The 26,037-nt window shown below is 36.9% G+C and overlaps 1 protein-coding gene across 2 annotated transcripts in view; it reads left to right on the top strand.

The window, feature by feature from the left end:
- SNTG1 (syntrophin gamma 1) overlaps positions 1-26,037 on the top strand; it is a 327,584-nt gene that overhangs the window by 53,530 nt on the left and 248,017 nt on the right. For both annotated transcript variants that reach the window (XM_049633712.1, XM_049633711.1), the window contains exons 3-6: positions 5,063-5,119; positions 15,317-15,374; positions 16,186-16,229; positions 16,323-16,364. In XM_049633712.1, the coding sequence (XP_049489669.1) occupies positions 5,063-5,119; positions 15,317-15,374; positions 16,186-16,229; positions 16,323-16,364 (201 nt within the window). The remainder of the gene's footprint in view (positions 1-5,062; positions 5,120-15,316; positions 15,375-16,185; positions 16,230-16,322; positions 16,365-26,037) is intronic.

The raw sequence follows: 26,037 nt of genomic DNA, 5'->3' as shown, positions 1-26,037 counted from the left end.
AGGAGTGGTGAGAGGGGGAATCCTGCCTTCTTCCTGATTTTAGAGGGAAAACATTCGATTTCTCACAGTCCCCTCTGTTTTTATTACATCCCACCCCAATTTTCCAGTTTCTTTGTTTCTTTCATCTCAATTATTCATGTTATCACAGGCCTGCTGTTATGGAAAAGACAGTGGGAATCAGAGATACTTTCATTTAAATCATGATTTGGATCTTGGTTAAGTTAATTTAACTCCTTTGCATTTTAGTTTCCTTATTCCAAATTAGGAAAATATTGCCTATGCCATCCATGTACTGTTATGATGATTATTTGGAAGATCTTGCAAAAGCTTTTTTTTCCCCACTTAATGCATGAATACCTAGCTTTGGTGTAGGCCCTATGCTAAATTCTTAGGCTTAGACTGTGAACGAAACACAGGTTCAGCTATCAAAAAAGTTAGTGGAAAAAAAGTCAAGGTCACAGTGTATTTTAATAATCCTAAGTGCCGTGAGCCCTGTCAGTGCACATGGTTGATTTTCAATACCTAGTCTTTGTTATTATTCCTTTCCCAAGTCCATTCACTCTTTCTGAATTGTCAAAAAGAGCTAATGACATTCCTTATCTCTTTCTTTGTATACCTTGTTTCCACCCCACATAATCAATGCAAACAATTGCCCATTTGATACTCTCTCTAGTGTCTGCATTGTTGTCACTTCTTCCTCCTCTTTTCACCTAATGTCTCAAACATTTCTATACTGGAGATATATAATAGTAACATTTTGTGATTGCTAACATTTATATTTTGGTTACCATATGGTTCATACAGTATATATAGAGTATTTCAAACATAATATTCTAGAGGGCAGGAGGGTGATAATATAGATTTTTATATGAAGCAAATTAGGCATTTAAAACAAGTTTTTTTGTCATGAGGTTAATGCTGATTATTTAGGTGTACAGAATGTCTTTTATAAATCCAACATTATTCCTAGGCTCCATCCTTTGTAATCTATAAGGAATAGGAAGATTAAAGAAAGGATTTTTAACCAGGAGGAGGGGAAGGTGGGAAAAAAAGTTACAGAGAGGGAAGGAGGCAAACCATAAGAAACCCTTAAATACTGAGAACAAACTGAGGGTTGATGGGGGGGGTGGGAGGGAGGGGGAGGTGGGTGATGGGCATTGAGGAGGGCACCTTTTGGGATCAGCACTGGGTGTTGTATGGAAGCCAATTTGACAATAAATTATATATATATATATATATATATATATATATATATATATATATGAGTGTATGGGGGCACCTTTCTTGATTTTGTGTTTTAAAGACTAAAACAAACAATAATACGTTGGTTTCCTGAAAGACAGTGCCCTGTTACCTAGGCAATGGCTTTATGACACCCAAGATGTAACTAATACAACTTCAGATCAGCTTCCAGAAATTCTCTGGTTTATGAGATGAGTAGCCGAAACAATTCATTACATTGCCTTTCAAGAAAGTTATTTTGGGGGGAGGGGGGAGGAACCAAATGTGGGAAGGTGGAAAGAGGAGAGAAGGTATAGCTAACACAAACACAAGATTGGGGACAAATCAGCAAGGTGCCCTACTGGGAACAGTTATTTGCTGTTCCAGACTTCCTGCTACCTGCAGTGACAAATTTAAAAATTTGGCTTTAAAACACGAAGTAACTTGCCTTGCTTGTTTGTCCTTATTTTCTTCAAAGTAACCCAATGAAACAATAGTATAGAAAAGTGCTGGCTGGGGTTTTCATGTGCATGAGTGTGTGCCCGTGTGTTTAAAATACATTAAAATAAGTGCTGCCTCTGAGATTTTCAACAGTTACTGCTGACTCTTTAGTCTCTCCAAACTCCTCTCTGCATCAGCAATTTTGTATTTGATTTGGAACATGTTCTACATATTCTCCACCAAAGACTGGAAGTCAGTCTTGTAAAGAAGTAAAGGCATTGCATAGACCTTTGATAACCCCGCCATGCCTGCTGTCCCTTCAAAGGAAAGCAGTGTTTCAGCCTACACTTGGCTGGTTAATAGAATTGACTCACCAAGTTGCCCTTGTTTCTAATGATTGCCATGCGAGATGTTGTAGAATGATGTCATTTACTAATAAAATGCATTTGCTTTTACAGACTCAATTCTTTATGTTGAGAAAATAAAGATGAATCTTATTTTAAGGAATCAAGCATTTTTTCCTTACAGAAATTAAATTAAGAAAATAACTGCCATCTAAGAACCTGTTAGTTTGATAGGCAGTATTGTAAAAAATAGTATGCCTGTCTATTTTATAAGAGTAAAGATAACCATTTAATTGATCTATCCCTGAGTCAGTCTTCCAGTATTTGAGTTACTCTGTGATTTAATATTGGAATAAAAAGTGGATAAATATCGATCAGATATTTAAGTGACTTTAAGAATTTCTCTCTAGAATAACAGATTGTGTGTGTGTGTGTGTGTGTGTATTCATTAAGCTTCTACTACATGCCTGGGTCCTTCACAAATATCAATCCTCAAAACAAAGCTGGATTTTGTAAATTTGTAAGACAAATTTTACAGATTTGGAAAAACAGATTTGGAGGGCTTAAGTAATTTTCCAAACATACTAAGTTGTGGATATTTGAGTCATTGATAGATTCTTTGATTTCAAATCCATTATTTGCAATGTACAGCTTTCCTTTAACTAATCCTTTAATGAGAAATAATTGAAAAATATGTAATATGGCATATTTCTCTTATCCTGTCCAACAAAAGGACATTTCCAAGAAATATTTATTTTAAATGAGATTTTGTGTGTGTATAATGCATGTGTCTACCTTTTGCTTGTGTACATGCAGGTATCCCTATTTACATGCATTTTGCAATAAAAGTTCTTAAACACTACGTCTTCTCCTACTTATGACTTCACTAATGTGGACTGATATAGTAGTTGGCTTAAGAATAGAAACGTAGGGACGCCTGAGTGGCTCAGTCGGTTAAGCGTCTGACTTTTGCTCAGGTCACGATCTCGCGGTCCCTGAGTTCAAGCCTTGCGTCGGGCTCTGTGCTGACTGCTCAGAGCCTGGAGCCTGTTTCAGATTCTGTGTCTCCCTCTCTCTGACCCTCCCCCATTCATGCTCTGTCTCTCTCTGTCTCAAAAAATAAATAAACGTTTAAAAAATTAAAAAAAAAAAAAGAATAGAAACGTAGTGGTGCACCTGGGTGGCTCAGTCAGTTAAGCATCCAACTCCTGATCTCAGCTCAGATCTTGATCTCAGAGTCGTGAGTTGAAGCCTCACATTGGGCTCCATGCTGGGTATGAAGCCTACTTAAGAAAAAGAATAAAAAGGTAGAGTTTATGATGTTATCCAACATGAATAGTGTGTTTTATATTTCATATTGCTTTGCATAAATTGCAATACACCTATACACTTAATTTGTGTAAGTAATTTTAACATGGGCTTGAAAACATAATTTGATGACAGGTTATAAGAGTAAAATCTGTAGGTTTTTTTTTTTCTTTTTTTTTTCTTTTTGAGACAGAGAGAGACAGAGCATGAATGGGGGAGGGTCAGAGAGAGGGAGACACAGAATCTGAAACAGGCTCCAGGCTCTGAGCTGTCAGCACAGAGCCCGACGCGGGGCTCGAACTCACGGACCGCGAGATCATGACCTGAGCCGAAGTCGGATGCTTAACCGACTGAGCCACCCAGGTGCCCCTAAAATCTGTAGTTTTAAGGCAGGTCAAATTACTTAGGACATGATCAAAAAGAAAATTTATATAATTAAATGCTACTCATTTGCACTAATAATTTTTTTTTTCTTAGTATGCACCAATTTCCAACCATAAAGGCTTATTTGTTGATTCAAAATAAATAACAGTTAATATATACCTCAATTTCTGGTATAGTGATCTTAGTCTTTAAGCATTATTTTGTTTTTATTTATGAAATCTAAACATTTGGCTAAATGAAGGTATCTTGTAACTGCCAAAATGACTGTTTTTTATGTTATCTTAAAATACTTAGGAAGAGACATCAGAAGCACACATTTTCCAGATTTTCTCCTTGTTCTTTTTAAATAATATCATCTGTTCCACATAGCCCCTCTAAAACCATGGAGTAAGAAAGAAAGCAGTATTTAGACTTGGAGATCGGTAGTGTAGCCAAAGAGGTTGGGCATGTGTGGGGATCAGATAACCAACATCTATCCCAGGTAGAACAAGAGAAGGGGGTGGGGTATCTCAAACCAGTATAAATAGGGGGAGGTTAAAAAAGATGAGAAAGTTATAGATAAATGAAGAACGTTATAAATAAAAGCTTTCAACCTTTCAATATGCCTCCAGAATATGCATTACGTAGAGATGATTGCCCCAAAACAGAGTAATATTGAATTTATTGGAAATTCGAGGATTTGTCCAAGTGGAGATCTTTGTGATTTTTGTTTCATACACCAGCAATTGAATTATTGTTTCCGCTGTGGAAGGAAAAAGAGAATTGATTTGGAAAATTGATAATACCTTTGCCATTATTAGTTAGGTGTAATGTCCATTCTTTTTCCAGACAAGCCATCATTTTGAATCTGGTTTAGTCAGTTTCAATCCCAGACATGCACATGAATAGTTGATGTGCGGGGACATGGTAGCCTCCCAGCTCAGCTCTCAAATTTCCACAAGCAAGATGACTCGGTTGTGATGGAGATAAGACCTTGGTTGACAAAGATAATATTTGCCACTGACATTGAGTTATTTTTATGTAACCAAAACCTGTCATTCCTTAGACAACAAGAATATAGAATGTGAAAATAAGAAGACCTTTAAAAGTTAAGATTCCAAAATATGTCCAAAAAAGTCATTGAAAGGAACTTAATTTTTGAGAGTTTAGAAGTTTACTAACAATACAGTCTCTTTTATCTTGACAAATAAATTAACCTTTGATTTGAAAATTACAAATTGCCCCATTTTTTGCAAGAATTAGAGCCTGTACGCTGTCACAAAATATTTCTTTTTTAAGGAGCAGAAACAGAACCCTGAGGAAGAAAATGGTGTGTAAGTGTAGTATTAGGAAATGCTAACCACTTTTAAAATCCTGTCTTTCAGGAAAGAACGGTGACCATTAGAAGACAAACTGTAGGAGGCTTTGGATTAAGCATCAAGGTAACCTGTATTTCCATTCTATCCTTAAAGGCTGTGCTGTAATGCATGCATTTTTGTGTATTTTGGTTTTTGGTGATTAATAATTAGATAAATATGGCTATAGCAAAATCTTCAATATTTGCACTGAGACATAAAGTAGGTAGGTTCTCAGAAAACCTTGGCCAACTTTTGATTTAGAAAGTTTCTTAGAAAAAGTATTTGGGAATTTTACCTGGCATTGAACATAGACAGGTAATTAACTTTATCTGGGACCACCTAAAATGTCAGATCTGGTGTTGCTGTGGGCGTATCTTCCTGTACCCAGCCAGGGGAGGAGCTACTGCCCCCCAACCCCCCAACCCAGTGAATGGAGCAAGAACAAGTTTTACACTAATAGTAGTTAAATGTTAGTTGGGTTTTATTCATCTTTTTCTTTTGTGTCGTTTTCATTTTCATTTTTATTTTTTAGAAATCGGCAAATTTTCATGTCACAATGCCAAGTAAATCGGGTAAACACAATTTTAGCATCTGATTTATTTTTAAAATGACCGTCCTGTTAACTTCCATTTATTAATGAATTTTAAATGCCTTTGTTTTTTGTGGATGTGGTTGACTAGTAAAAGCGTACCACACCTTCAATTTATCGTCATTGAAACAAAACAAATTTTAAAAGGATGGGAAATTATATAAATATTGGAAAAGTTAATTGCTGTCTTTAAATGCCCTTTAGAAACCTACATCTTTGCATAGATAAATGAAATTTCACTTTATCTTAAGCCAGTGGGTTAGGTATTTTGCCCACGTAGGGTGAAAATCATACATCTCAGGTATATATTTCATGAAATTTTAACACAGCTCAGTTTATATATGCTTGGAAAGTGGAGCTCTAAATTTGGTGACTATCAGTTCTAGCTGACATTATGAAAATGACTTAGAAAAATGGACCAGTGTGGAATAGCATTGTGTTGTCAAGTGATAAGAATATTACTATATAAAATGTTAGTTTTAAAATATGTATTTAACTTTCACTTTATCGTCCATCAGCTAAATCCAGGGAGGCTTGCAGTACAAGTTATAAGAAGTGGAAATGATGCCATGGGAATTATATGATACAACAGACAAGCTTTTTTTGTTTGTTTTTGGTTTTTTCTGTGATATTTATTGGGATTGCTTGAATGGTTTAAAGATACCACTAAAGATAGTAAAAAGTCCATGAGAGAGAACAAAAGCTAAATATGAATAAAATCCAATCTCGAGAGGTGGTTTCACTTGAGATAAGCATTTTTACCTAACAGGTCTGACTCTTTTTCTGACAGTGGAGCTACATTAGTTTTATGCAGGGAAATTTTCCTTTCTATTTTTTTTCTATTTCCATTTATAATTTAAACTCAACAATATGATGTTATTTATTTTTATTAAAATGCTACAATTTTAACTAAACAGATTCTAAAATATCAGGAATTTTGCCAAATGAATTATGTCTATTTAATATTTTCATTATTTCATTCCAAACAAAACTCTTATACATCAATAAATAGATTAATTTTCTAAATCAAATGAGTGTGCATTTTCCATTCATAATATTGGCCACAAAAGCAGTGCTTGAATTGCGATCTGTGCCATATATTAGGAATTCTGACAAAAAGGAAGTTATCTTACAATTCTTATGATACACTAATCAGAAATACAAAAATTAAGTTTATTATTTCGATTATTACCCAGTCATTCTGAAAAGTTTCTCTTTAAGATTTTCCATTTTGGTTTTCTCAATAGTTACCTCTGACACTTGCTTTTTTATTTTTAAGCTGTATTTTGTTCTGTTAGTGTGCATGTGTGTGTGTGTATACACACACACACACACTGCATATATATATATATATAACCATTTAAGAAAATATTTTAACCGAATGCAGAATTAATGTTTTAACTTTGACCATTTATTTTTTTCTATTTATTTATTTTTTGTATACTTATTGCTAGAACAATTTGAACCAATAATATAAATACTCCCATAAATATATGAGTGTATATCTTATCCTTATTTGCTTCAGTTAACTAATCACTTCCGACACACACTGGAGATTTTGTAGTGAGAGTTATTGACTAAAAACCTTGACTATCTCAACTGGAAATAACAAAAGGAAGGGTGCATCTTTGACAATTAAAAAGACATTAACTAATATAGCGAAGACTTCTACAGGTGCTCCTGAATTTCATTGTACTGAGAACATATGGTGATATTATTTCAGTTTCACCTTCCAAAAAATTATTTGTGAAAGCCTGACTAACAGGTAACAAAATGGCCACCATTTGTCTTTGGTCAGAAAACACTAAAACACTCCAATATGTGCCGTTACGAGTCAAAGCCAATGGGCCATGTTCTGTGCTCCTGCCAGATCTTGGCTGATGGGTTTTTCTTCAACTGTCAGCCTTGTACATGGTGGCAACCCCTCAGTTTTCCCACATGGCGGCCGGTGCTACCAAAGATAGTGGACAACATCACAGAGAGGCATCTGTTCTAATGCTTTCAACGTGCCCCAGGGGCTATAGACTGTGGGTGGCGTAATATGACAGAGGCAACCAATGTCCATTAAGCTTTGATGTCACCTGTCCATGTACAATAATGTCCTGCTCCCAACACTCTCTCCGGGCAGAGACTTCCCTATTAGGGTGAGGAAGAAAAAGTCAGCCTTTACCTCCTTTTATTTTCTCTGCCATATTCTTGAGACAACACTGAAACTTCTGGGACAAAAATGCGTGGCTTAGTCCCAGGTGGCTTGGAGAATGAGGTAGCCACGTGTCTGTACAGTTTGATTCCAGGTCTTTGATTCGATCTCCTCCCTTGAAGCCACTAAGATGTAGTGCACATTAAGGAGAGTTTCCATCTCAAAACTTCCTATAATCCTAAGGAATAAGAGAGAATTGTAAATAATAATGAAAGATTGTAGAAGATCTAAATTTTTAAAACTACAATGTAAGTAAATTTTAATCCATTTTCTTTTCAAATTTTGTCTTATCCCCTATTGTTTTATTTTATATTTTATTTTATTTTATTTTTATTTTATTTTATTTTATTTTATTTTTTTACCTTAAGATTTTAGTTTGCATTATTAGGACTTTCTTACAAGATCCGGGACTCTCCTTTGAAAAGTCATAGTTACCATCTTAAATCGTATCTGAAGAATGCTAGACCCTCAGTGTGGAACACAGTCATCCAAAAAGAGCTTTGGCATCAGTCACATTACGTTTTAATATAGAAATCAGATTTATCTCCAGAGACAAATTTATTTTTTAAATTCTTAAAATCCCATCTTTTCAAAACAAGAGTGTTTTACCACGGAAAGGTAGAGACCAAAATTACCTATATATCCATGTTAATTCTAAACAAGGGAAAAAAACCTCACAACACTGAACCAAGGACCTTTGGGCAGGTGACAGTCTTGTGCTAACGCAGCACGTGGTGAAGCAGGTGTCCTGACAGGTGGAGCGTCCACACACAAGGCTGACTGTCTTCCTCCACGTCCCCATCCTCTGGTTTAGCTAATCGATTTGTTTCCAGCTCCTAAAAATAAAAGGGGTTCTTTTTAACCCCCCTCCCCACCCCCCGAACATGCTTATCCCCGGATCTCCGCTCGTTTCTGCGTTTGCTGTCCCGTGTTACAGTTTTTCTTGCACTACAGTTAGATCTAGTAGGAGCGCATGTGTAACTGAGCCAGAGTACAATAAGATGAAAGTTGGAGGCACAACACACACACCTTTGTGCGTGGCCCAGCTCTCTATTGTCTTTAAATGGCATTTCACCCACAAGCTCCGACTCCAGGATCTCAAGATAGAAAGAAATGATGGCCATGCTTTCTGATCAGAAACTTAAATCATGAACCAATGCTGGGGTTTTATGCACTGTGCTCACTCCCCGGCTGTCTTCCAGAAAGCGTTGCTCATTCGAGCTATTTTGACCCTTGTGTTGCTTTTGAGAACACTTCTGGCAACTGCTGTAACTCTGGATCTTTCCTGACAATTCTTTATGATTCTTCCTGTCTCTTACCATTGTTGACAGTCTTCCTTGATTAAAACGTCCCTCAGAAGTCATTGCGTGTTTTTTCCCTTGTATTCGTTTTTGTTTTGGTTTATCACTCAATAAAATGTCAAGCTCTTCTTATTTACATTTTTAAATTTCCAAGAGATCATTCTCCGAAAACTGAATTAAAGGATCACTAAACTTTCCACTTATAATCATTTATCCTTCTCTGGTGTCAGACTGAAACTGCTTCCTTTTGTAAAAAGTTCAGAAATCACAGAAGTAAAAGCAATGAATCATTCAAGTCGTAATTAATAAAAGTTCATCATGCACCCACCAAGAAGACAGTTCACAGAGCAGGAGCCCTCAAACCAAAACACAGAATGAGGCTCAGGGGTATATTATTATACAGCAGCTTGTATAGTGGGAAGGCAGTGACAGTTTTTCACGGCGATTGGTCTTCAGACTGCATTACAATTTTCTTAAATGATAGGGAATCGCTTAGTGGTTCCTCCGTATCAAACTTGGGAAACAAGTCAAGTTTTGCTTATGATTTCAGGAGGCATGAACAAAACATGACTCGGGTCAAGTTAGCCTTGCAAAATAAGCTAAATTAAGCTTTACTTATATGACAAACTGGTTTTGTCTGCTTGGAATTTTCAAGGCTGGTGTCCATTTGTTTTTGATTTTCACACCTAAAGCTCTCAGATTTATTAGGCTGGCTGGTATATCCTCTCCCTGGTCCTGCAGGACATTCTGATCTGGGCCCTTGTCTAGTTTCGCCGAGTTCCTGAATTCCTATGGACTTTTCTGTCCCTTGTTCCCCACTCTTCAGCTTCTGCCCCCTTTCCCTCCCACCTTGCCTGCCTTTTGGCCTTCGGGTAGAATCTTTCTTTCACATGCCCATCCCTTTGTCTGGACTCTCCAGATACTAAGCCATTTCCAAAAATGACTTCATGGTCTCCACACCTACATTCCCAATAATCACCAAAGTTTCGCATCAGAGGACCCAATATTCTTGTATTTTTGCCTCATTCCTTTGAGAATCACTCTATGGATACTCACCTTAAAGTAAGTCCCTTTTATTTGTCTTCCATATCTTTGCAAATACAACATCATACATTTGCATATTATTAAATCATGCCTCTGGTCATTGTCATTTAACAAATCACCTTTTAGAGATGGGTCTTTGCATATTATTACTAGAAAAGGTTTTCTGGAGTATTTTTCAACAGACACGACACTGACATCTATGTCCGTTAAGGATATGTTTGCAATAAAAGGTGATTTTTTATGTGGAAGCCTTAACTTTGCACAATCAAGAATGAAATTATAATTATTATTAAAATTTTATCATTTATAAATAATAATTGCAAATATTTACCGACTGCTCTATAAATCCCAGATGCTGAGCTAAATACTTTATATTTGGTTTCATTTGGCCTTAATATCCAGCAAAGTAGGTAACTATTGCTATCCCTCTATAGACAATGGGGTTACGTACTAAGAGGTTAAGTAATTTATCCATTGTCGTACAGGGCAGAGCTAGGCCTAAACTTCACCTAAAGCAGATAACATTTTATTATTATTAATAATAATAAGAGAAGGCTCTTAATAACTATGCTCTATAGGTATAGAAACTGGAATATATAGAAAATATATATATATATAATATAACATGTAATTATAGAATATATAATATATCACATATATAAAATATATGATAAATACATATATAATATATAGTTATATATATTATATAGATATAGATAGATATAGAAAATTATTTAGAAATAATTTTATTTCGAAACTCTCTACCTGGGAACACAAATAATGTTTCCTTTCTAAATTATTTATGTTACGGTTTATTCAAAACTAAAATAAATGGATCAATGAGTCTAGGATCAAGCAAAGAATTTAATATCAAGGACTTGGTATTACTTTTATCAAGTTTACCAATAAAACTATGTTTTCAAAGTAGGTGTAATAAATTTCTTTCTTTCAATTTATTAGTGATTTCAGGGCAAAGTCTTTAAATATCAACTGTTGATGTTAGTTTGCATATGGTTGCATTTCTCCTCATTGTGTTCCTTTTTCTTTTCACTTGAGTCTGATTCTTCTGTTTCCACCGGGGACAACATGGATATATACCTTTCCACCATAGAAATAGGATACCAGGCATGTAATAAAGCTTAAGTTGAAGATAATGGATTAGTCCCAAGATCAGTTAAAAGCACTGACCGACTATCATTTTAAAGAGCATTTTTTAATTAAATAGCTTATTGAGGTGTAATTTACATACCATGCAATGTAACCACATTTATAAGTTAGTGGCTTTCATTATATTCACAGATGTGTGCAACCATCACTATAGTCAATTTTGGAGCACTTCATCCCCCTCATATCCTTGAGTTATCATCCCCTTCTCCACCTATCGCCCTAACTCAGCTTTATGCAACCACTAACGTACTTTCAGTCTCTATTTTGGACTTTCATATGAAGGCAGTCATATAGTATGTGGGAAGGATCATTAATTCGTGCTGAGATCAAACTAGGTGATACTAGCAGATAAGCATGGCAATCGAACAGATAAGGATATTTTCCAATATTCTTTCAGATTATATTCCTTTAGGTGCTTTTCCCGTACGTGTTCATTGGGCTCTTAACCTTAATTACTGTGTTGTTATTATCTGTTTACAAATATTTTTATTGCTGTAAGTATATATATAATGGTGGGGTCTATGTTTCTTTTTTCCCCCCAGATCCCAGAATATGATTGATTGATTGATTGATTGATTGGAATAATGAAAATGCTGAACTGAAAATATTTGTTTGGCAGGATTCTCCAAGATCTGAAAACATTCTGGGTTTTATCTGGTGGAATTTCACAGTTATATTGGCAAATGCTTTATATAGAATACTACTAAAAATGTTTTAGATGGGACTTTATATCCTGGTTCCTATAAAGTTAGCCATAAGCTTAATTATACATTGAATGGTATATGTTTTAATATTTTCTGGGATGCACTGTAGAATGTTGCCTCACTTTCCCTCGTCTTGATTTTACACTGGAACAACAGAGTTCAATGAATTCATTTATTCTCTAAACTTGACCACAAGCCATGTACCCAAGCCATCCGAAGGGTAGGTTGGGGAGAAGCCAGTAAAGGAAGCTCTGCATGGAGCTCAGGACCTTTACAGTCTAGTAGGAAAGTAGACATTGATCAAATTTTGATGTAAATACATGTAAATCATAGCCTAGATCCAGTGTTACAGAAGTGAATTACTTCATGTAAGCAGACATTGATAAATGGGGTCCTTAAGCTGAAATTTTGAATCTGAGGAGTTTACCAGGTTAAGAGTAAAAGAAAAAAGTGTCCAGGCAGAGGGGATAGTATATATTGATGTCCTTTGGTGCTCAGAGTGATGAAGGTCCAGGATGAAGAGGCAGAGGCAGGCTGAGATCACAAGACGGGGGACCGCTGAGGATTGGGGGTTTTATTCTAAGTGTAATGGGAAGTCTATCACCTATTTTAAATAGGATGAGTTGCGTTATTTGATTCTTGACTGGACAACCTTACATTTCCCCATTTAGGTCCAGAACTAAATCTAATTAACTTTAATAGAGCTGGACTGCTCTCACATTTCATCCAATAAATTAAGGTACTGTAATTTTAAGTTCCAATTTTATATCCCGAGTGTTGTCTAAAAATTTGCTCTTTAATTAATTAATAAAGTAATTTTCTGCAATTAGATTAAGAATCCTTTCTGAGCTCTTAATGTCTGATTTAAAAAGACCCAAAAATGAAAAACCCACCTTTGGACTCAAATCATTCAAATTTCAGGACAGATTTTACATATAAAAGAAAAAAAAATGTTGACAAAATAGGTGTTAGTTATATCCTGTCATTTAAAAATAGCTACAAGTCTCCAGGTGTTGAGAGACGAGTGGGGTTACTGAGTTCGCCCTCAGAAATCGCTATTCCAACTGTCTTTTCTCAAGGCAGACCCCAGCGAGAGGTTTCCCACTGGCCTACCATGGTAACTGGTATGAAAAATCTTTGGCACTAAGAAAATCTTTGGATTCAATAGTGCACGGAGAAAAAAACTATGAAAAGCAAAACAGCTGAAGGAAAACGCTCTGATGATAGTCACACACAGAAGAGTGACATAAACAATGTCACTCTCTGCCCCCAAATATCTGAACCATACAGTATCTGGATGAGTTTGTTTCTTCTTTTTCTACCACCTGAAACTTCATTGGTGGATGATTCATCTCAGTTAACCAGTTTTTTCTTCTTAGAAATGGAGATGTGTTCTTAAAATTCCTTCCAATTTCCAAGTGTCTCTAGACACCAACTATGACTATGGTCATTCGATTCATTGTACATTCTTGGCTTCTACTTAAAATCATTCTGCAATGTGCTTTAAAGAATGGAGCTATCTTAGTCCTGGAAAAGCTTCTGACTTCATTTATTCATTCACTCATTCATCAACAAACATTTCAAAGATAAAAAAGAAAGACGTTACTCCATGCATTGAGTTTACATCAATGTGTGAAACAAATTACCAAAAAATTCAATGCCCTCTTGGAACTTACATTCTAGTTACGGATGGGGGAAGGAGAAAGAAAGCAAATAAATATAAGAAATGAATAAAGATAATAGTAGGTTGGAAGCTGATAATTATAATGGGAAAGAAAGAATAGAATTAAAAATAGGGGATTGGGAACTGGGAACCCTAAATAGTAAATGCTGAGGGTCTTAGAATGGATTAGTGCTAAGCTTATTTACCACTCTAATGCCATGTAATTTTATTCATAAATCTTAATTGATAGACTAATTAGGATAATAGCTACCTTATATTCAGTGTTTATTGTGTGTTAAATAAGCATTCATTCAACTACACTATCAGTCACAAATCACTATCCTTCAGTCAGATGAGAGGTCATGTTAGACACAATTAGTGCTTCTTATGGGCATACTGACCAAAAGGCAAAGGAAAATTAGGAGCTATGTAGCTTAGGTCAGAGACTTTACAGAGCTAGTGAAGGTGGGAGCTGAATATTTGGTTGGTGAGAAATAATGAGAAAAGAGAGTTAGCACTGGGTTTGAATTTCAGTCTGAGTAAGACGGTTTCAATATTTTATCACATCTCTTTGATATTCTAGAAGGAAAAGGGACTACTTTCCAAGAAAAAAGCTGAATGTCATTACTTTTCTCAACAATAATTGCCCATCTTATATTTAAGTATGTTGACAATTCAGAGTTAAAAATGACATTCACGGAAAAACATCTGTTCCGAAATAACTTTTGTCCTTAAATAAAAAATATTTAAGAAGTTTACTTGTTCTGAAAGTAGAGAAACCCAGTGGGATTTTAGATTGTCTTTGCTACTATCCTGTATTAAAAGTGCTATATTTCTTTTGTGCATGACATTTTATTCTTTAATGCCTTCATTTGATTTTTCAGCTATTGGTTTCAACCTTCTCAACTCTGTCATACCGAAACAGAAGTTTTATGTGCTCATTTCAGGGATTTATTTTATTTCCTTCCATATAAGTTTAACTTACATATTTTTTTTTCTTTTTTCATATATTATTTGGCCAATTAGATGAAGAATTACTACAATGTTCTTGCCAGTTTATTGTATTTTGTTAATTGTTTCATATATACTTTCACACTAAGAGGAATCTACTATTAATTAAAGAAATGCAGGTGATCCCTTTCCCATCATGCATATGCAGTCTGACTTTCTGTATCACTTTGTGAAGGTAAAGGTCTCTTTAGTTACTTAGCATCCAAGGGGGCCTGTGCTTGGTCAGCAGCCTAGAACAACTTAGCCAGTTAATGTAAATACATAATTATTTGGTATTCGAATGCTAAATAAGAATTTCTACAATGGACAGCATGATACACATTGAAGAGAATGCCCATTTAAGCACTTCCAATCTTGATATGGAAAACAAAAGCTTTCAAAGTGAACTGTTATTAGTTACTGGATATCACCGTGAAATTCTAAACAGGTAGATTACATTTTTTGGGAGCACTATGTGCTGAGTAGAGAAACTCCACAAGTTTGTTTAAATTCTATCTGGTGTCCATTCACAGATTATTCATTGCATGTATAGTTTTCTAACTAAAACCTGCATTTTTATTTTTTGCAATTAAAGAGCGCAATATATGATTTTCTCTTTTCAGGGGGGAGCAGAACATAATATTCCAGTTGTCATTTCAAAAATCTCCAAGGAGCAAAGAGGTAAAGCGTTAAGAGAATTATATAGTAACCATTCCTTTGTAAGCCATCCTTACTGTAGAATATGTCGGATTAAATACTATAGATTAGGATATGATTGACCAGTTCCACGTTCCCCATGACCAGGCGGTAAGTGGCTGAGTCTGATTCCTGAGGCTCTCCCTTTATTACTTTTGGGGTGCACTTTTTTCACAGAAAAGCAAAGGGGAAAGAGAAGAGAGAGTGTGACTCTGTAAATCAGGGACCACATAGCTTTTCAATTGTTTCATTTAGCAAACAAACATATCCACAAACTTAATGATAACAAGTCCTGTCGAATATAAGCAGTTCCTGACATATATATTTTTTTCTGTTCTCATATGAAGTTTTACTCAGTCTATCATGAAGTTTCACTCAAAAACACACCAAAGATGTAAAGCAATTGAAATCAGTAAGACAATCTAATGTTTAAAAGGAAACCCAGAGCTGATCCCATAGCCGAAGGACTGAATGTCTAGATTCAAGCTTTTTCATAGATACCTTAATACAATAAGTACATGAGAAAATCTCGTCATCCATCTAGAAGAGCGACCAGTTTTTGGTAACTGTAAGATCTGAAATGATAGGATTAAACAAAAATAGGTGTTTCAGTATCTGGGCGGAATCATAAGATTGTTTTTGCATTTCTATTACTTGTGGATCATTTACGACGCTGTCTATATAAAACATTTATTTTCCCCCCTTGTATCAATATTGCTTTGATTTAATTATAAAACTCTTTCATATGTATGAAGAAAACAGTCGATGCATAATCATTGCTTTTCTGTCTTCACAGCGGAACTTTCAGGTCTGCTCTTTATTGGGGATGCAATTCTGCAGGTATACACTTTACCCTAATTTTCTATGTGCAACCAAAATATAAATTCAATTCACAATAGGCCACGTGAAACCACAGTTTTCTTTTCTTTGCAGATAAATGGAATTAACGTGAGAAAATGCAGACATGAAGAAGTGGTGAGTTTTCTTTACTTTTTCTTAATACCATGATTTCCCCATGTGCCAATGAGGATTCATTGCATTGCTAAATACTGTTCAACTTATTCATTAGGTAGGTATGACATTGGTCCAGTGTGCTATCAGATTTTTCAAATGATCTCTTAATTGGTGTGTGTGTGTGTGTGTGTGTGTGTGTGTGTGTGTGTGTTTCATAGTAGAAACAGAATTGTGAGTACTACCCAGCATGAGATGTACTTCAAAGAAATACTTTGAGGGTTGCTTGTTATGTTTTTCCAGGTTTTCTATTAATCCCTACCAGTCAGTGTCCACTGAATATATCTTTAGGTGAAATTCTTTACAAATATTTAAAAGTTTAAAAACAGGGGAGCCTGGGTGGCTCAGTTTGTTAAGTGTCCAAATCTTGATTTCAGCTCAAGTCATGATCTCACAATTTGTGAGATCAAGCCCCGCATTGGACTCTGTGTTCACAGCATGGAGCCTGCTTGAGATTCTCTCTCTGTCCCTCCCCTTCTCACACTCTCCCTCTGTCTCTCTCTCTCAAAATAAATAAATAAACATTTTTAAGAAAGCTTAAAAACAATAAAATTTATGTCTGTAAAATCTTCAACAGTAGCAGAGTCCATCGGAAGAGCTCATACAGACGTGTGTGTATGTATGTGTGTGTGTGTGTGTGTGTGTGTGTGTGTGTGTTTGAGAGAGACAGAGAGAGAAAGAGGGAGACAGAGAGAGAGAAAGAGAAGGAAAGAGACAAAATTTAGAGGAGCTTAATCTTAACGTATACTGAATTAGCACAAGGCAGAAAGTTCACCAATTTTGTGTGTGTGTGTGTTGTTGTGTTTTGTGGTTAGTTACTTATGTATCTATTTTTTTGGATGTTGGTAAATATGCAGATCTGAAGCCCAGGCCTCAGATACTCTCATTCAGTTTAGGTGGGCCTAGGAATTTTAGGTGGGCGGATTTTAACACCTGGCCCAAATGGTTCCACTCTAGGTGGCCTGTACCCACACTTTGGGAGAAGCTGGAAGGTTGAAGGGCTTCTGTTAGGATGGTGAGGAGACATAAAGGAAGAGGACAGTGGTAGGCACTTGGGAAATATTTGTCGCGCCTGACTAAATAGCATTCCTAGAGCCTTCAATGAATGTCTTTAGCATCTCACAAGGGAAGGGAAGGAGGAGAAATTATGTTTAAACGTTTATGCTCAAGGGTTGTGTTTGAATGCATTACTCCTCTGTTAAAACTATTTGGAGAAAACTATTCTGATACGTTTGTGTGTTTCAAATCTCAAGGAGGCAACCTTTGCTGTTCTTGGTGAGAAGCCACGGTTCCAAGAGTAGCGAAGGCAGGGGTGGGGGTGGGGGGGTCTCCATTGTGCATACTTGGGATAACTAAGCAGGGTTTGTCATCCTCATCCCTTTTTGTCTTCTCCAAAATCTTACCCAGGCCACTCTATTGCCCCTCTGTGGTGAATGTCCTTTAAGATATTTCCAGTCTCAACTTTAGTACAAATACGTACAGAAAAAGCAGGGTTTCAGGACAGGTTTTAGGCAAATGAGAGCACACCCGAGAGCACTCCGTTCTGCAGGTTCACATGCGAATGTTACCTACGGCCACGTAAGCAAATAATACGTTAACTTCAGTCTTTGCGCGAAAATGCAAACTGATTTTAAACTCACGACACAGGGAGCCGGAAACAAGTGCATTCTCTTTTCAAACCACATGCTGTTAGGTGGGGCCGTGTTGGCAATTTGCCCTTCCGAGGCAGGCGGCATGCTTAGACAAGCTGTCCTGCAGCTTTGATTAAGCCGATGAGTGCTGCGTGAAAGATTAGAATGTGCTAATAATGCCACTTCCTAATGCTGTTCATTGTGTTTCAAAGACAAGGAAGGCAGGATTATATTGCAAATTATATGTGGCTCTTCGCAATACACTTGCGTTCTTCTTTGAGAGGCTTAACCTTATCAGCTTTGAAAAACAGTCACTAATATTCTCAAATTCCAATCTTTCACTTTCCAACAGTGATTAGGTGCTTTTTTCTTCATTGCTAATTACCTAAGCAAATACACCGACTTCTACCTCCGCGGAGCTGAGATACTAATTAAATGTTTAAGAATGCACTCAAATGGGCAGAAAAAGGCGCACCGAGCTCAGAGGACGTAGATGGTTTTAAAATAGCACGCTGATGCCACTTTCCTGATTCCAAGTGGGTGATTCATACAGAGTTCCAAACTCAGAAACAGACTAAGTGTGGCAATATGGTGTAGGTGCACAGAACTTTCCTTCCATTCGTCTGCATCACTCACTGACATGGCTAGAAATTTTGTGTCTGGTCCCTCATTAGCTTCGCTCTTGGGATGCCTTCAACAATACAGATGTGATTTCTGTGTTGGAGTCGTGATGACTCCGCGTGTGTTGATCTGTGCGGAAGGAGAATCCCACGGTGTCCACTGCGAGCACCCAGAAGGACTTACAAGGAGTTCGTTAGCCAAATGCCTAGAATCAGATCACCAAAGCATTTGTCTATCTGTGTCTCATGTCGCTAGTCTGGGCACACAATAATTCACTCCTCTGCTGCCCCCACACCATGCAAGGCATTCCTCTTGCGAGAAGTTTGTGGAAGAAGAGACCCTTCCGAAGTTTCCACGTGAAGAAAGATTTAGCACAAGTGCCAAATGTTCCTTGGCCTGTGACATGGTGGCAAGGTGGCAGGGTCCAGTATAGATGGCTTTCATACTCACAAACAATCGTATGCAAATCCTTCCACTGTAATTTCAGGCAAATGGACTTACCTGTTCTGTTACTCATCTTAAAAGAAAGCTAACAACTCCTTTTATAAAGATCGAATGGGAATAATGTGTATGAAACTCTTAGCACAGATCTGGCAAGTAAGAAAAATTCTGTATTATGTGATGCCATCAAATAATATTGCTGCCCTTTTTTCCCTGTTCGCCCCCCAGTGGTTACTGCTGTGTCCGTGTTGGGCAGTGTCTTGTTGAGATTCATCCTGGGCCCTGAGAAGCTCCCATATGAAGAGGGTACTAATGCATGCTGGGGTCCGCATCCCAAGCTCCTTCCGCCACGCGCAGTCAGGAAGTGAAGTGGGCACCCATGCCTGCAGGGGCAGAGCTGTTTGAAAATGAGGGCTCCTTGTTCAGCAGAACAGCTGCCTATTTATATATCTTTGATGTGAATGTGTTATGTAGTCCATGAGTTATGCTCCCAAGACATCGAAAGTTCCTAATGTACCAATTCTTTTTTTTCTTTTCTTTTTTTTAATATTTATTTTGAGAGAGAGAGAGAGAGAGAGAGAGCGAGCGAGCTGGGGAGGAGAGAGAGAGAGGGAGACACAGAATGTGAAGCAGGCTCCAGGCTCTGAGCTGTCTGCACAGAGCCCGATATGGGGCTCAAACTCACGAACCAGAGATCATGACCTGAGCTGAAGTTGGACGCTCAACCGACTGAGCCACCCAGGCGCCCCACCCCCAATTCTTTTTTCAAGGAAACCCATATGTATTGCCACTGTTGATATTAAGATTAACTTTATTTCTTTTTACCTTATCACTGAACCCTAGACACCTTAAGTTGATTGTCATCTATCTATCTATCTGACATTGATTAACAGGTAAACTGATCACATATCAAACTCTGAGTATCATCTATATGAAATACACTGAGATGGAGTCCTTTGTGAGACAAGAAATAATATATAAATAACTTTGTCTCTAGCTTTATTGCAATGTGAACATCATTTCTGTAGAGTTTAAAAACTGAGAGAGTGTACAAAAAATTAGCAGGAAAGGACATGTTGATTTATCTGTGGTCTTCAAAATGTAACAGTGGGATCTGTTTATGCTCACGAGAAATAAAAGGAAATAAGATCTATCTATAGCAGAAAAAAATGCATCTTGAGTTTATAATCAAGATAGTTGGAAATGAGAATCTATTAGTGTAATTGAAATTTCATCTAATAAGACTTTCAAAACAGCAAAGCTCATCACTAGGCAAAGCAGAATTGATGGATAGATAATTCCAGACGTTTCTTTCTAAAATATTTCTGGTTTCATGTTTGAGATTTATGGGTTCTAAAAAAGAGGTTCATTTGCCTTTTGGTTTTGTGGTTTTGCTGATACCAAATATTAGATAATTAGAAATGCAAATAACTAATTTGTTCTGAATTTTTAATTTTAAAACAAAGTCCAAAAAACCATATGTGTCTTATAAGAGCAGAATGAGTATCTTGATCAGTTGAAATCTGATATTCATGCCATAAAAACAAATTTTGATAAAACTAATGTAAACTGTTGTTTAATAGCATTTTAATTATTATGATATGCTTAAATTAGTTCAAAATTTCCATTAGAATAAAAAGAATATGTTCTTTTTTTAGCTTAGAATAATCAGAAAATAACTTTACAAAGGCTATATCTTATCATCTGAAAATAAGGCATTAATTTATACATTGGAACCGTTTAGTAGGTTTTATGAGTTACCAAGGAACATATTTAGGATGTGATTTGGGAACACACATCATTTTGCATCTTGGCAAAAGATTAAAATGTCACAGAGTTGCAAATCATGTTTTACCTAACCGCTAATAATTCTTAATTTGTTCTCAGTTTGGAAATAGGTATTGAGATCTAACAGATTAATACTTTCCTTAAGAATTCTAACTATAGCAGTGTTTTTCTTTAAGTTAACTACTACCCAGGAAAGCCATACATGAAATAATTACACTTTTAATATTTCCTACTAGTTTTGGAAACTTTAAATGCAAAGACAAAAATATGCAAAATATTGTTTATGCTATCGCTGATTTCGGAAATAAAGTATCTAGAACTTGCCTTATCTGCATACTTAGCTTTTTATTAATACTTTTAGGCCTTCCTTCTCTGCTAAGCCCACAGGCCTGTCCCTCATTAGGTATGAATATAGATAGCACAGGCCACACTTTAATTAAATGTATGCTTTTCACTCCTGGCTACTGATTCTCATCAAATCCTTATTTGCTGTCTAACATAGCTTAAAGACCCGATTTTGCAACCCCATAATAATGAAACAAAGGCAAGCCTGGTAAACCAATCACGTAGTGGAGCCCCAGCCAATTTTTATCTAGAGCAATGGACACGGAGAATACACAGCAGCAAGCACAGGTGACCATGTGGTACTAGGGGACAAAGTAATTGGGATGTATCAATGCATGTGTCCATATCCACTCCTCACCTCCAACAAAGACTTCTCAGTCACTCCTGCTCCCCAGGTTAGAATGATGAGGGGACATATGTGTCACATATAGATTATACACTTTTCGCATAACTGACTTATTTTGTTTTCAAGGTGATTAAAGTGAAAGGCAAGGAGAAAAAAAGCATAGGAGAATAAAAGCTTCAAGATCTAAGCTAAAAATTGTGTCTCAGGCACTTTTCAGCTACGTGATGTTCCTAAAGTTCAAAATCTCTTGCCCTCATTTTTGTGGTCAGCAAGGTGGAGAGTTTTTCACTTTTTCAGCCAAAGTGTTCAATTATTTTATTGGACACACGTTTCGGTAAACCTGGAGAACTGTGCCACACAAATAGTAAACCGTGGTGAATCTAACTATGGACCCTAGTTGATAATAATGTATCAGTCTGAGCTTATCGCTTGTAACAAATTGATCCGCTGGTGCAAGACCTCAATAATAGAGGAGATTCTCTCTGTGTGAGAGAAGATGGGCAAGGAACTTTCTACACAGTTTTACCGCAAGCCTGAAAGCATTTTAAAAAGTAGAGTCCATTAAAGTTGAATAAAAAGGACAAAAAGCACCTTTGCACGCACTCTTTCGTGAGCGAGTGGAGATATGCCGAAAGCAACGCCTATGTATACATCAGGCGTATACAAAAATAGTGGAAATCGAGAAGTGATACCGACAGCTATCATAATTACTCAGATTCGTTGTTGTTGCTGTTGTTGTTGTTGTTTCCTTTTGGACACCCATAAGTCCTGTTAATACTGTCTGTGCCCCTGGGAGATAACTCCTTAGGGGAAAACAAACCTGAAGAAAAATGTTTTGGAGAAAATGCCTTTAAAATAACAGGGTACAAGGAACGATACCTTGCTGCCTGTAAGAAATGTCTCCCAGAACACTGGCTACCATTACATGAGGAAGGAATGGGATCTGATAGAAACAGCCTCCGTGCCCTGGAGGAACAGTAATGCTTGTTAGAGTCTACAGTAACTAAGAGAATCTGATAGAGGTGGCCAGAGAAGAAGAAAGAAAGAGAAATGGAGCCCTGGACACACGGACGGACTCATTTCTTGGAAACACTCAGAACCATCAGGGGATAAACGATTTTTTATGGAGGTTGAGGTTCTGCAGTTGTAGGGGGGGTAAAAAAACAGTGGGTTGTGGTTTCATCAATCACTCTCAAAGCGGGCAGTTCTCATCATGAAGGGACAGTAGCTGGGATCCTCCATATTGTGAAAACTTGTGGTCCTGTGGTAGCGGGAGGCCTTCTAGAAGTCACGTCTACACCGGGCGCTACTGGAAGTCTCCCCGGGAGGCTTCTGGAGGCCTATGGCCCGAAGTAGTTCTGGGACATGTCCAGATGCTACCAACTACCACCGAAGGTAATCTGGGCAGTACGCAGATCCGGGAATCAGAAAGGGAAAACCCAAGATCCAGTTAAAGATCAAAGACCTGTGGTTGCCCAGATATCTGGGGAATTCTAAAGCAGAAAGATATCCTATTATACGTCTTTATTCTTAAGAATGTCAGGGAGCCCGAAAACAGCTGCTATAGAATTGTGCCATAGGAACTACCTTATTCAGTTGTTCTGATGTTGTGTATATAAGCAAATTCCTAGAAAACTTCCTCTGGTTAGTTTTAGATATTGAAATAGCATAGAAAAAAGCATATTTGACCCCTTCAGGATTATCTATCAAAAGACAAATCGAGGGCCTTCTGCTCTGGTCTGAACGCCTGTGTCTCCCCAGAATTCATATGTTGAAATTCTAATGCCAGTGTGCTAGCATTGGGAGGTGTCTGGGTCGTGAGTGTGGAGGCCTCATGAATGGGATTAGTGACCTCATAAAAGAGGCCCTACAGAGTCAGCTATCCACTTCCCTCACGTGAGAATAAAAGGAGTCTACACCCCAAAGAGGGCCTTCGCCCAGCAATGTCGGCATACCGATCTCAGACTTCTCCAGATTGTAAGAAATAAACTCCTTCTGTTTGGAAGCTACCCAGTCTGCGGTGTTCGGTTATAGCAGCTTGAACAAAGACACCTTCCCCATATGTGCAATCTGAACAAGTCTTAAGCAAGTGCAGAGATCTGGGGTTAAAAGGGATGTTTTAATTTTTTTTTCCCCTCCTGCAACTCTGATGACAATAAACAGAGTTGTTGATAATTTTTTTGAAAATAGAAAGTAGATTTTCATTTCCGTGGGAACTGTCCTGGGAGGTCTGAGAAAGCCGAAGTGAAAGTCAATGTCTAGCAGAAATTCACTTTACAGAGTCAGATAGGAGTCAGAGCAAGCAGGGGTATTATAGCCAAGAACAGGAGATTGAATTAGAATTCAGCAAAAGTGAGTATTTGGCCCCAGGCACGACAGACGGCATGGGGGAAGGTTCTGCACCACAATAAAGTGAGATAGATACTAGGGACAGCAATCTTCTCTGCCTTTCTCCTAAACTCTCAGAACACTGGCAGCTAGGTGTTGTTCGTTTCTTTGTTTGTTTGTTTTTGTTTGTTTTTGTTTTTGTTTGTTTTTTTACCACTAAGGGGGCAGGTAAAATTTATTGTGAAATTGATCTAAGAGAAATAACCCACAAATAATACATTTGGACTGTGCCACTGAAGGCCGAGTTCCCACTAATAACTCCATAATGCAGGCCGGTAGTGGATGTAACCATGCATCGTCTACCCAAAGCTATCAATTCGCTTTTCAGTGCCTGACTCCTAAATGTTGACTGATACCAAAGGATCACTGATATTTGAAGAAAATTGTCCACATCAAAGACAACAACTAAAGCGGAGGGAAAAAGAAATGAAGGAAACAGACAACACAGGAGTCAAGAAAAAAAGCCAGAGAGAGGGATCAATACTATAATATTTTCAGAGAACTGCCAGAGACTATTATATAATTTTTTAAAGCCATCATTACATATAAAAGGAACATGTTCAGAAAAAAAACAAGATGTTAAAACTTTGATGAAATATTGAAAAAAAACTATAGAGTGTAGGAGGATTACAAAATAAAGTTGGGAAATGGTCAAAATGGAATAAAATAACAAGTAGGCAATAAGACAGAAAAAATATTAGAGATATTCTATTCAGGAATTCAAACATCAGAACACTAGAATTTTCAGAGAGAAAATACATAGAATAAAGGAATTGGCTGTTCTCGAAGGAAGGAATGACACAAGAAAAGTATCTGGATTTGGTGTATATACTTTCAAATATAAATGAAATGCCAAGCAAAAAAGAAAAAGAAAAAAGAAAGCGTGTCTCCATATCTATGCTTCCTATGAAGTGGCATAATATTATGATTTTAGTTTGCATTTCCCTAATGACTGAGAATATTGAACATCTTTTTATGTGTTTATGATACTCCCAGATATTTTTGATTAATTGGGTTACTTGACTTACTGATTTTGAAGAGTTTGTTTATTTTAGGCATTCTGGCTGCAAGTCAAATATATAATTTGCAAATATTTTTCCCTGTCTTGGTGCATTTCGTGAATTTCTTAATTGCACCTTTTGAATCTCAAAGGTTTTGATTGTCATCAAGTTCGGCTCGTGGATATTTTAATTTCATCACTTGAACGCAGCTTTTGCCATCTTACCTAACAATTGTAAGGCTCTGAAGATTTGTTGCTTTGTTTTGTTCTGAGGGTCTTATAGTCTTACGTATTGCATTTAAGTCTATGACCAATTTGGAGTTGATGTTTATATATGGTGTGAGATAAGGTCGTGTGGGTATCCAGATGTGCCAGCATCAGGTTCTTTGGCAATTTTGTTAAAAATGAATTGTGCTCAACATAAAAGCTTATTTCTAGGTACTTAATTACGTTCCATTAATCTGTTTGTGCATGCTGATGTAAATGTCACACCGCTGATCGTTGTAACTTTGCAGTAAATTTTGCAAATGAAAATTTAAGTCCTTAAATTTTATTTTTTGTATTTGTTTTTTGAGTTTTTCAATATTTGATTTTTCAAAATATTTTTTTAACGTTTATTTATTTTTGAGAGACAGAGCACAAGAGGGGGAGGGGCAGAGAGAGAGGGAGACACAGAATCCGAAGCCGGTTCCAGGCTCTGAGCTGTCTGCCCAGATCCCGACAGGGGGCTTGAACACTCAAACTGTGAGATCATGACCTGAGCTGAAGTCCGAGGCTTAACTGACTGAGCCACCCAGGGACCCCTTCAATATTCGATTTTTAAATAAACTGTTTATGTTAGAACAGTTTTAGATTGACAGAAAATAGTAAAAATAGTATTGAGTGTTTTAATATCCTCTACACCCAGTGTTTCCTATTTTCATCATCTTACATTATTATAATACATTTCTGACAGTTATTACTACCGATGTTTATACAGTTATTAATGAAAGTCTGATTGACCCTCCATTCAGATTTCCTTAGTGTTTACCTAATACCTTCTCTGTTTCCAGATCCATTCCGGAACACACGTTGCGT

The sequence above is a fragment of the Panthera uncia genome, chromosome F2 (assembly GCF_023721935.1).
Source record: "Panthera uncia isolate 11264 chromosome F2, Puncia_PCG_1.0, whole genome shotgun sequence".
Taxonomy (NCBI): Eukaryota; Metazoa; Chordata; class Mammalia; order Carnivora; family Felidae; genus Panthera; species Panthera uncia.
Note: the sequence above shows the minus strand (reverse complement) of the source record. Positions and strands in the feature narration are given on the sequence as shown.